This window comes from Acanthopagrus latus, chromosome 21, assembly GCF_904848185.1.
Source record: "Acanthopagrus latus isolate v.2019 chromosome 21, fAcaLat1.1, whole genome shotgun sequence".
In the NCBI taxonomy this organism is placed as follows: domain Eukaryota; kingdom Metazoa; phylum Chordata; class Actinopteri; order Spariformes; family Sparidae; genus Acanthopagrus; species Acanthopagrus latus.
The window spans coordinates 14,723,086-14,736,379 of record NC_051059.1 but is presented as its reverse complement, the minus strand read 5'-3'; the positions used below and the strand labels follow the sequence as shown (position 1 = coordinate 14,736,379).

Here is a 13,294-nt window from a genome sequence, read left to right as displayed (position 1 = left end):
CCTCACGATTGTAAGTAGTTACAGTAATTGAGTAAATGTACTTAGTTACATTCTACCACCGCTTGAAATAAAGTATCTTCACTCTCTGGTGTTGCCACTTTGAGTAAATATGCCATATGAGTTCCTTGCTCGGTCATTTATAATTTTAATAAACTACATCCTACCACAGGGAATCGATTAACTCTCAGACACAAAGAGTAACGTTACATTTTGGGAAGTACTCGCAGCCGATTCAGTGAACTGTCCGGTGCTTTACGCGATGAGACAACTTCACATGACCAGCATCACCTGACGATGACATGTTTATTTTCCACGGCAGTTTGTCCCTTATGGTTGATTTTCTCCGGTGTGTACGGTCGGGACGGTGCGGCTCGCAGCTGAGTGACTGACGGTGTGTCACCACATCACACCCGATGACAACAGCGGTTTATTTAACACGGGGCTGTCGGCTTCAATTACCCACAATGCCCCGCTTGTTGCCGTCTGGCGAAGGAGTGACTGTGTAGAATCAGACAGCCAGCTACATTTGACATTCATGAACTTGTCGTTACTATGCGTGTTTATTGTATGAAATAAGACAACGAGGGAAAGAACATAACAGGGGAAGGCGATATCTGTTGTTGTCAACGCACCAGCAATGCCTCTCTTCACGACCAACCCCTTCGACCAAGATGTTGGTGAGTAATCAGGACTGGGGGCTATTTCTAGCAGGCTAGCTAAAGTAGCTTTGATCTGTCAGCTTTGTTTGTGTTATCCAGCTGTCCTTTACCCTGTATAGCTGTGATGATACTGTGTCTGTAAGGCTGTGTTGCAGTGTATACTACATGCTGTATACGCTGGAAAGCTGTAGTCCATGTAACTGTATCTCCAGTGTCGTTTGCCTGTGTTTGTTGTGATTCGCTCTGTTAGCCAGTTAGCTAACTAGCTAGCAGCCTCATCTTATGTTGAGATTTAGCTAGCAGCCACTAACATTTAACTGATAGCATTAAAAAAAGCTTTGAAAACGTTAACTCATGCACGCCATGTGTAAAGTTAACGTTGGGTTTAATATTAACTTAATTTATTAATTATGTGTTCGGTCTATCTCCAAGTGTTATCAGACGTGGGGGCACAGATGCTGTCATCATATAATTGAAGTAACGGTAGCTAGCTAGCCATCTGCCTCATCATTGCCTCACTGTGTGATGACTAACCAATATGATGAACCTGGTATGTCGCGCTCAATGCAAGTGAAAGAGGATGCGGTGGCGTATGAAACCATGAGGGCACTGTGTGGTTCCTTTTTTCTCTCTTTGTTCTGTGTAGATTGGTCAACCACTTCATTAGCATGTCACAGTGTGCAAGAGGTGGCCAAAGTGCACGAACACCTTTGTTACACAGCACCATATCACACTACAGCCCTCTAACCAGCTGTAAATGCAAATTTAGCCAAGCACATGATGATGATGATGGTGTGGATATTATGGACGGCAGGTGTTATTTAGCTTTATTGATCTTCAGGCTGTTTTTGCTTGATATGCTCTCAATGGTTATACAACTTGTCATAGTACATTTTCTGTAAAGCAAATGTGAACCTGTTAATGAATACATATGTTGAAGGGGATTTATGGCTAAGGCAGCAACTGTAATACCTTAAAGATTTATTTCATCATATTAATGTTTAAATGAAATAAAAGTCCAGTATGATAATAAAGAAATCCTTCTCATTTATTTTCAGCATTGGTCACAGTGGCCTTATATCTTGTGAATGGCCTTTCATAATAATCTTCTTTTTTGGACGTGATATTGTCAGAGAAATAATTGCAATAGACAATATTATTGTCATTATAAGAGCTTTTAAAACCACTGATGATGATGATATTACAGCCCACGGTGAAACTCCAACACAGAAAGCAGACGAGAGGACAGAGGCAATACAATATGAAGAATGAATTAAATGTGTCTGAGTAAAGTTTCTTCTGTTTTTTTTAAAAGCTGTGCCCAGGTCTTACCAAAAACACCCTGCTAGTTATTTCTGCATGATGCTGGCTAACTTTTCAGTGGCATTTCAGTAAAGAAACGTTTAATGAGAAATGAGTTTCAAGAATATGATCAAGGTTAATGTCCATATATCGTATGCTAAGTGAATAATATGATTCTGTTGAAGCCACGTCCATATGATAGGTCAATATAGTGATTATTGCAGGCTTAGTCTAAACAATAAAGGAAATTCAAATAGCTTCAATAGCAATGTATAACCATACATCATACTTCATCATACTGACTGTTTTGTCTCTTTGCCAGTGCAATTTTCCAGTGGTTAGCATGAATTCATTCCATGAATACAGATGCATGTAAACACATGGGACATTACAGTTGAATAGCAGTGTATTTCAGCTTTGTAAGAGGTCTTACTCTCACGGCTTGTATTAGTGAATTTATATGTAAAAATGAGCTACACTGTGGGATTAACTATTTTTACTGCATGAACTCCTGGCCCATCAAACACTGCAAAATTGTGTCATTTGGCATCAGGAGGAGTTGCATAAAGTGATGGTGACATATGCCAAAGACAGGAAAACTGCAATTGCAAGGAGGAACTTACCACTTCTGAAAAACAGACGCTAACCTTTGTAATTTCTTAACAGCACAAATAAACTTAAAGATAATTTAACACCTCCAACAGGCTGAACCCGAACCAGACATTACAGGCTTCGTCAGATTGGTATTTACTACAGGGCTGTTGTATTGTTGGGACTTGTTACTCTGTCTGTATCTCTGTATTTTTTTTATGATTTAAACAAACAAAAAAGACCAAGGAACAGGATCTTGCACATTCAAAGAGCTTGCAACTACAGCTTGCTTCAAGAGGCTTTATTATTTCTGATCCTCACCTCTTCTTGCTTACTCTAAATGGAAAAAGTCCTAAAAAAAAAGTGCTTTTGCAATCTTTAACTTTTCTACGTATGTTTGTCATTGTGCTTCTTTTCTGCAGAGAAAGCAACCAGTGAGATGAACACAGCTGAGGACTGGGGCCTCATTCTGGACATATGTGATAAGATAGGGCAGTCACGCACTGGGTTAGTTAACTGTCTTCTTCTTATTAAACCTCACACACAAACACATTTATCAGGCATTGTAAAACACACAAATACCGGGATGGAGATAGAACCCAGGAACACAAAATTTACAAGGAGACATTTAAAATGATGCTTATTACAAAACATCTTAAGTGAATGTTGCTGGAATTTTTTGTCCTCAAACTGTTTATTTCTATCATTCTGCTGCAGGCCGAAAGAATGTCTCCGCTCTATAATGAGAAGAGTGAACCACAAGGATCCCCATGTGGCCATGCAGGCACTGACTGTAAGCAGTAAACAAACAACCATGTATATATATACCATGTAGTATAAGTGTGTTTAAACAGTTCATGGAGGAATCATGTAGTCTTCTCCTCATCTACTCTCAGTTAACCTTTCACTAAGATGTGAACTAGTGTGTAGAAACAGACTTTATTCTATGACAAATTAGATGTTTGTCACATGTTGCTCTGGATGAAATAGTGAGTCTGATGATTTCTTTGTGCTGTTTTCCTCACAGCTCCTTGGTGCTTGTGTCTCAAACTGTGGGAAGATATTTCACTTGGAGGTGTGCTCCAGAGAGTTTGCCAGTGAAGTCAGTAATGTCTTAAACAAGGTATAATGTCATTTTCTTTTTTCTTTTTTTCTGCTTATTGTCCATGTCAAACCTATTCATTGTTTTAATGCTGCTGTACATCCAGTACTTTGTTCTCACGATGTGCCTTTTTTATTGATTGTCCACAGGGCCACCCTAAAGTGTGTGAGAAGCTGAAAGCCTTGATGGTGGAGTGGGCAGAAGACTTTCGCAATGATCCCCAACTCAGTTTGATCTCGGCTATGATCAAGAATCTACGTGAGCAGGGTGTTACTTTTCCAGCTGTTGGATCGCAGGTTGGCATGTAGACCAGATTTTTTATCAGAATAAGCACACTCTGCAACCATGTATTTGTTCATTTGAAGTGAATCATTAAATAAATAGATCAAAAAATCTGTTTTATTCAAATGAGAAATTTTAGTTTCTGGGGGGGATTCTTGTTGTAATGATATGACCCTGGTTTGTCCTTTTAAATCTTCTGCTGATTCACCCAAGCATGCGATTTTCTTTTATCCACAGGCTGCAGAGCAAGCAAAAGCAAGCCCTGCTTTAGTGGCGAAGGATCCGTCCACCTCAACAAACAAAAAAGAAGAAGAAGACTTGGCCAAAGGTAAGAGACATTTCTTCAGTCCACAGCTGTGAGGGAAGAAATGTAATTGAGGAAGCATTATCCCCCAAAACATGCAAGCAGACACTTTCAATTCATTATTTACATTGCATAAATCACTGTTTACGCTGGATTAATGCTTTGCAGATGTTCAGCAATATTGAAGCATTCTCAAGGGCAAGCACATAATTTTCCACATCCGCCTCTTTTGTCTGTGTGCAGCTATCGAGCTGTCGCTGAAGGAGCAGCGCCAGCAGCCACAGACCTCCCTGTCGAGCCTTTACCCCAACACCTCCAGCCTGCTCTCCTCGCACAAGTCCGACGGCAGGAAGGTTCGCGCCATCTACGACTTCGAGGCCGCCGAGGACAATGAGCTCACCTTCAAGTCGGGAGAAATCATCACTATCCTGGATGATAGGTGAATTTTTAACACAGAGAGAAAAAGCTTGTAGAATCAGCACACAAGGATTTGTCAAATAACTGAGAGGATTGAGGGCAGCTAGGTGGTATTCTGAGTCAGATGACCATTTGTTGTTAAGAGTCTGTCTTGTTTCAGTGCCTTTGAGCTGGGCACTGACAACAAATTTACCCCTCACACATCATTTTACTGGATTAACTCTAAGAAATTACTTTTCAGGAATTTGATAGAAAAATGTGTTTTGAAGGAGCTTGAAAGAAATTAAGCAGTAAAATAATCTTCTCATCTAATCTGCTGAATCTTTGATATGAGCACTGAAACAACAACAGTTATAATCTTTGAAATCTGTTTGTTTTGGTTTTTTTTCCATTTCAGTGACCCCAACTGGTGGAAAGGGGAAACATACCAGGGAATCGGGTTGTTCCCCTCCAACTTTGTCACTGCTGACCTCACTGCAGAGCCTGAGATGAGTGAGTTCAGACACTCACACACAGAACACACCCTTTACCCTTTATTCGCTTATGTCATCTGTAATACTTTGATAGCCCATTTAGTCCATTAGCTATATGGCTTTATTGATCCTAGAGTGGGAAATACTTTATCACTTAAACACAGCTGGTGCAACAATTCAACGAACACAGTACAATCAAGACATCGGCTGCAGAGACAGAAACTGATCAGTGGGTTATCACAGGCAGTAAAAAGACATTGCTGCCTGTACTTCACATAAGCCATTTGAGAATTGCTCTGATAGCGTTCTGGATGAATTCCGTCTTATTAGAGAGAGCTTTATACAACTGTTTATCATTTCTGAGACGAATACAACAGTGTGAAGTATCACACCACGTTGATACACAATCATTTTTCTTCTGTAGTTGCTGCTTCAGTCAAAAAAGTAGTTTTTTTTCTGGTTCCTAATGTTGAATGTTTGAGCTTCACTGTGCAGAATGAATGATGTACGTGCAGAACTTGACACTACAAAATCATGATGATGTGACGTTTGTTGGGGTCCATACCAAAAAAAATGTAATAATCTACAGCTCTACAGCTCTTACACTAAGCCAAATTGTGATTTTGATTATGTGTAAATTAATCGTTCAGCCCTTAGGCCTGTCAGATGTCGTTACGACAAAGGATCGTTTATTTTTAAACTCAGCACTGTTTTTAATTGTTTTAAAGAAATGCATTTCCTTGTGGGTACACACAAGGTTTATTGCTGATTTGGTATAAACTGTTATATTGGTAGTACGTATTTAGATATACAAGAACTTGTCAGAACCTCACAGAAAGGGTTAGTTATCTAGTTTGAATTGATTCTATGGTTGTCACTGTTATCAGCTTTGCCTTGTTGCCATGTGGAGGAAGTTTTTCATGCCTTCCAAATCTTTCTTCTGCAAATGTGTCAACCCTCAAAACACTCATGCTGCCAATGCATTCTGCTATTCAGCCCTTTTCCTCAAAACATGACGACGGCTTATGACTTGTTACAACAGGTTGCATAAAAAGTAACTCAATGAAAACACACATGCCATTTGAAGATGATTTGTCAGTAACTCATATCGGATTGTAACTTTTGCTTCCCTCTAATCTAATCGGACCATTAGTTAATGTAAAGTCAGCGTCTTCCGACCTCTTATGTATGTGAAACTGATTACTTACGTGTATTGCTTTGTTGCTGCCACACCCGCTATTGCTTGGGTATCTACAGTGAAGACAGAGAAGAAGACAGTACAGTTCAGTGAGGACATCCAGGTGGAGACTATAGAGCCCGAACAAGAACCTGTATATATAGACGAGGTAAGTTCCCTTGTGTGAGTTCCTGCTTGTTCCGCCTCATTGAGATCTGACTGTTGCATGAATAAATAGAGAGTTTTTTCTCCAAATAAGATCTGCTTACCTCCTTATGATGGGGTAACGGCAAAGTCAAAAATCATAGACTAGGTTTGCTATAATGTGTATGGTGTCATCGCTGAACTTCTTTGGCAATCCTTCAGGACAAAATGGACCAGCTACTGCAGATGATCCAGAGCGCGGATCCCACAGACAACCAGTCGGACAGCGTTGAGTTACTACAGTTGGAAGGTAAACTGAATTAGACACAGAGGTGTCAGTATAAAGAAGCTAATCAGGAACATATTGTTTTTATTAAGGTGGATTATTGATTTTTTTTTTTTTTTTACCAGGTGCCTGCAATCAAATGGGACCCCTCATTGACCAGAAGTTGGAGGATATAGACAGGTACATACAGAAAACTACAGATGGCAAAAAAATATAACACAGATAAGTTCAAGCACTCCATGAATAATTAAAGCAGATCTAATTATGTTTTTGCACTGTGTGGGCTTTGTATCATCAGGAAGCATTCGGAGCTGTCGGAGCTCAACGTGAAGGTGATGGAGGCTCTGTCACTGTATGCCAAGCTTATGAATGAAGATCCAGTTTACGCCATGTATGCCAAGCTGCAGAGCCAACAGTACTACATGCAGCAACCTGCCAGCGCAGCACAACAGGTACGGTCACCTTTTCACAGATGCGAGACATGATATGTGCACAATTTCTTAAAGTCTTAAAGGGGCAGTTCACTCATTAACACCGTGTGTGCGCGCACAGGTCTACCCTGGTCAGCCTGCATCAGGTTCGTATGCCATGAGCAGTACCGGGGGTTACAATGTTCCCATGGAGCAGCTTCCAGCTGGAACCCCCATACCTGGTCAGCCAGCTCCCAGGTGAGTTTCACATACCCCAGTAGTTTGGTATTCTGGTTCAACAAAGCACATTACAAGTTACTGACAGAAATAAAATTAGACTCACATCATGCCGTTTATATGCCTCTTTAAAGGGAAGAAGAGTTCAGTGAATTTAGCTAGAACACCTAGAGCACCTCCTCATTTACTGTTTACTCATCACTTTACTTTATATCTCATCTGGAGTCAATTCAGTTTCATACAATTTTCCATGACAAATTTGATACTACTGTTTGTTCTTAGTACATTAATACCTTATTTTACCAAAACTGCAGATCCAGAACTAACTCTGCTAAAATGATAATAATATCATTGGGTGAGCAATCAGGAGACACTTTATAAACTATGTGAACTATATGACAAATTCTTAAATTTTTACTGTCTGATCTGATGCAAGCTGTCATGTTTTTGTTTTTATAAATTCAGTATAATCTTAATTTACAGGACTGATGTGTCTGGGTTTCACTTCTTTAACATGATTGGTCACTGAACAGAATAAACAGTGTTTCTGAGTGCTGTTACAGTGCCATCAATGACACCTCCTGCACATATTTAACATTAAAAGGCTTCGAGTGGCTCAAATGGCTTTTACATTTGGACATTTGCAGGGAGTAGTGAGTTTTATTGACAGTGACTTAAAAGCGCTAAAAAACAGCACAGAAGCATTTTGTAACTTTCTGAATTAAAAACAGTATTGATGTTAAAAAGACAAAGTCACTGTCGAATTCTAGACCTGTTCATGCTGATCAAGGCTTTTATTTGAGGGATTTATTTGAAAGTTTACAGTATTATGAGTTTAAAGCTCCCATATTGATGTAGTGAATGCTGCTTTGCTCTTTTCCACAGTGACGTTCATATGTACATGGGCCAGCCGCCAGTCTACTCTGCAGCTCCGGGCAGCATGGGCCCAGCAGACGTTCAGTCCTACCAGAACACAGCGACCGTTCCCGGCCCAGCCCCAGGCATGACGCAGACACCGAACTACAGCACCGCCTCCGGCCCGAGCATAGCACCTTCCTCAGACGTCTCACAGGCCCCCTACTCAGAGAAAGCCTTGCTATAGGGCTGCTTGGGCTCACTATAATCGTCTCTCATACACATAGACAGACAAACACACACACACACACACACACACACACACACACCAGACCTGATCAAATAGTGGTCATAGATGATTTCCTGTATTATGTTTTATAATTAGTTTTGTCACCAGATGGACGGAAAGATTCACATAGAATAGACTAACCTCAACATTTGACACTCTTAAATACAAATACAGTTACACTTCTCACTCCAGGTTTAGAAGTGATCACGAGGGTTTGATTTGAAGAGCTCACACCAACTGTGTTCTTTTAGGATTGTATTTAATTATTGTTTTGCATTTACACTCTTCTTCTTCCTCCTGTCCTCGCATGACTCAGGTGTGAGGACAGGGAAGAGCTTTCAGTGGCACTTTGAGCTTCAGTTGCACTTTGGTCATCATTCAAGCCTGATCACTTCAAAATCTAGATCTGATAGCAATATATGCATTGTCCTTTTTTGATATACGAGACCTGACATTTATTGCTTCCTTTTTATGATAGGATTATTGATAAATTGTGGTAACACTTTATATTATGGGTCTGTAATCTTTAAATAGATTCCTGGAAAGAGACTTAATTTGGTACAAATTACAGGAGAAATGTGAAGGGAAGTTCTTTTAGTTACCTCTTAGATATACATCAGTCGTGTCAATGGAAACTTTATTTTGCACACTATATATATTTTTAGATGTTCAGCTAACCCACTGTGAACAGACTTAAAGGGACAGTTCACACAAAAGTAAAACAAATGTTATTTACCCATGTAGATTGTTTTGGTGTGAGCTGCTTGGACTCATGCTTAGGAAAGAGCTCCTCGTCCATGAGCAGATGCTCACCGTACTTGCCAACCCTCCCGATTTTCCTGGGAGACTCCTGTTAACTTGTACTTTTCGCATTTTCCTCCAGGGATCACAATTCTCCTGTATTTGTCCAAATTGATGACAATTTTTCAAAGATTTTTTCCCCCTTTGCTAATCGTAACTTGACAATGTACAGTGTGGAGTCGCTGAGTGTGAGACAAAGACGAGAGGAGAAAGAATATTTAAGCAAATTTCAGATGAGAAGAGAAGAATTACCATTTATCAAGTGTCATAGGGAAGGGGATGTGAAATCTGCCACATTGATTTTTCAGACACGCAGTGGTGCACTGATGTCAATCAACATCAAGAGGCTTTCTGAGAATTCAAAGTAAGATCAAAATTAATTGACATAAAAACATTTCACTTACATTTGAGTCCTTGAATCCCAAATTTTTAGGTCTCAAGGTTGGCAAGTTTGATTCTCACGTCCTTCTGCACAGTGATACAGAGTAGTTCACTAGAAAAAAGAAAATAGTTCCTACATGAAACCGCTCACAACCAGTTAAAGATAAGGCAGATATCTCTAAAACTCATGCTATAACAATGTAGATGGATATATAGTTCTACTGTTAAGACGAAAATACACATTTTTAATTTTAGAGTAAACTGTCCCTGCTAGATTTCTCAAGGTACATTAATAAAGTGAATTTAGATGTTTATTTGTGTGTTTAAACTTTTATAATTGGTATAAAATTCCACAATATTTCCCTGAATATTATTCAGAAATTACAGACCTGTTAAATACGGCGTTACTAAAAGAAAACAACAGCAGCCACTTCAGCCACAAAATATATATGCAATTACTATTTGATCAAGTGTGAATTACACACAGGCAGTCCTTCACACCACCCCTTAACATGCACACTGGAGCTACACGCAAACACACACACACGCACACAATACTCCAACACACTACAGCCAGATGTACAGCAGTGGACACACGCACTTAAACATAGTTGCACCCGTTGGTTCACACATCCTCAGCAGTACGTGTTAATTTACCTTCACTCACACACTAACATGCCACAGCCTTCTCACCCATTTTAAGCAACTGCTAACCGTGTCACAAAAAGGGTGCGTAGACTTCCATTTCTTTTTTTTTTTTTTCCAGAAAAAGTTTTAGCGATGCAGAAATCGTTAGGCTACTACATCCTGTATATGTTGTTGAATTTTAGAAGTATCAAACTGAAGCCACTTTGTTTTCGGAGGGAAAAGAAACCAGGGGGGATTTAAGCATGCACATGACTCTTGTATATACTGTACTGAACTAGTAGTGAAGCCACATGGTGACCTCATGGTGGGCTGTATGTTAGCACAGCTCCGGGTGTTTCTCTCAGCCTTTTTAAAGGTGAACTCTGCAGCCGTGATGTCCCCGCTGAATCAAAGGTGTAAAAGCCAAAGAGAACAAAGTGAAGACAAACAAACAAAAAAAAAACCTCACATGCCAGATAACAAGATATTTTTTTCTTTTTCTTAACTCGATTGACTCCTTACTTCATACTGCAGAGTTTTCCTTTTCAAATTGAGAAGCTCTACATCCCTGTCGGTGGATGTAGGGTTCGCTCCGTCTCCATTCAGGGGCTGTATTAACAGACTGGTACCACGGACTTGGCTACTATGGGGCGAACTCTCCGAATGGGCCCCCAGTGTCTTCAAAGCATCTCCTTATTCAGTGTTAAACAATGAATACTATGATGGGTTTTTTTTTGTAGTGCATTTTAATTTATGTTTTTGATTATTGTTATGCTATTTTTAAATGGAGAAGCAGTGCAGGATGTATGTATTCACAGAAAAGCGGAATTTTGTGATATTCTGCCGAACTTAGTTGTATATTTAAAATCGCTCACATGAGAACATGGACATTTCTCTCTGTTTGATACATGCTTACTGTACTGTAGGGTCAAATGGTAATGTGAAAAAAAAAACAAAAAAAAAAAACTGATCGAAACCTCCCCATGCATTTCAAACCTGTCCTTTTCTCAGAGCTGTCTAACACTAAAAAACAAATTCTACCTGAAGCAGGACTGAAATAAAGCTCCTACAATTCTGGAGGATAACGTCAGGATTTATAAACACCGCTTTCCCAGTGTCCCACTAAACTGTCTTTACTGTAGTTAGAGTGACGCCGTGATAAAGATCAAATATTTTACTGCTTCTGCTTCTCATAACATACTATTACATGTTAGAAGTCAGTTGGAAAGAGTTTTTTGCGATACTGATTTGTCAGCAAAAAGCTAATGAAGCAGGAAGATTATTTATCTTTGGTTGTTTTATGTTGAATGAAGCTACGTGAAGGAATTTCCAAGCAGTTTGTGTTGAACTGGATTTTTTTCCAATTGCAGGGCAAATTTGTGTGTTGATTAGAACTGCAACGATTAATCAATTAGTTGATCGAAGGAACTAATTACCAACTATTTTGATAATCGATTAATCTTTTCAGTCATTTTGCATGCGAATTTGCTAAGAATTTTGAGCTTTTTTTTCATTATTTATAGTGGTAAATGAAGAGTCTTGGATTTTGGACTGATGGTTGAACAAAAGAAGCTATTTGAATACGTCCCTTTGGACTTTTGACCTTTATAGACTAAACGATTAATCGATTAGTTGTGCAAATAATTTAAATGTGTGTCATGACAACTGCTCTCGTGATACTATATTTCATATGCGATCCTCTTTGCCATCCCTGTGCCACCTCAAGAGTATAAAACAACCCTACACATAAGCTCGGTACTTGGGCAACAAGAGGACAATTAACTCTCCAGAACTTTTTGTTTTGTTTTGTTTTGTATTTTGCATTAATATAGTTGATTCCAAAACAAGAATCTTTTATTTTGTTGTTTTCTTTGCTGCCTTTAACTAAAAGTAAGAGTGAAATAGTGTTAATGTTGGATCAAAGAGGGCTGAAAATATCAAATATGATTTAAAAAAAGAAAAAGTAGCAGCTGTTCTGGGACCACGGGACCAGGAGCCAGTTAATCATCATCATCATCATCATCATCATCCAAACGTGACATCTTGTTGCACCACAGTGTTGGACTGCAGCCCCGATGTAACCTTATTGCACAGGATTGAGATGCTGCCTGTTTTTAAGTTTTAAAACGACATCTTTATTGTAAAATTTCTGTCTAAACTTGTACCCTGCTGTTTGTATGTATTCTTTTAACCATACTTATTAATTGGTATTCACAATAAAACCAGGCCAAATGTACAGAATAATATCAATGGCTCCCTCTTCTTGTACTTCTTTCAAGTTCTTTAAATATATTTTTTGTTTTTATCTAGTTATATGTGAATAGGAATTTGTTGTTTTTAAACACGGGCACTATACTACATATTTTGGCATTTAAATGACCTTCATGCCAAAAAGGTTTTGGTGAATTTAATTTTGTTTCTGTCAAGTTTGAGTTGTCTTTTTTAAGAGGATAATATTGCTGTTTCTTTTAATTGAGTCTGGTGGATTCATCAAGAGCAACAAAGCTGCTTTTCTTTCTAATTAAACAAAAATTACTTTACTCTTGAACAAAATAAAGTCCATCTTTGTCGGGATACTTTCTGCAGTGCTTACAGACACTTGGAATAACAATCTCACCCAATCAGGAGCCAAAACAAGCACTTTTATGCAATCAAATCAAATCTGATCGAACCACAGACACAAAGTCCTCATAAAACATGACTAAAAGAATACATTGAAAAATATTACCTTCATCCAGGCAGAATTTACTGCAGTATCATCCCATCCGATGCATTAGCTTTAGCATTAGTGAGATGTATCAAATATACTGGAATCTGACTGTATAATAACTGGGGATGTTTTTCCCTGAACAGTAACACCACTGGCTTGAAACAGAATGTTGATGTCATACTCTGAAACCTTTGTAATGTGAGTAACTTGTATTTGTGTTCTTCGCATTACCTACGGTGTTCAAGAG

General features: G+C 39.0%; 1 protein-coding gene across 1 annotated transcript; it reads left to right on the top strand.

Annotated features, from left to right (window-relative positions):
* The first annotated feature begins 242 nt into the window (after positions 1 to 242).
* Positions 243 to 12,583, top strand: stam (signal transducing adaptor molecule (SH3 domain and ITAM motif) 1). The gene is made up of 14 exons (XM_037083404.1): positions 243 to 677; positions 2,975 to 3,059; positions 3,270 to 3,345; positions 3,580 to 3,675; positions 3,804 to 3,950; positions 4,174 to 4,264; positions 4,484 to 4,679; positions 5,055 to 5,149; positions 6,388 to 6,476; positions 6,674 to 6,761; positions 6,863 to 6,917; positions 7,036 to 7,189; positions 7,290 to 7,405; positions 8,270 to 12,583. The coding sequence occupies exons 1-14, from the start codon at positions 638 to 640 to the stop codon at positions 8,484 to 8,486; spliced, it is 1,545 nt and encodes a 514-aa protein (XP_036939299.1). The 5' UTR covers positions 243 to 637; the 3' UTR covers positions 8,487 to 12,583.
* The last annotated feature ends 711 nt before the right edge of the window (positions 12,584 to 13,294 follow it).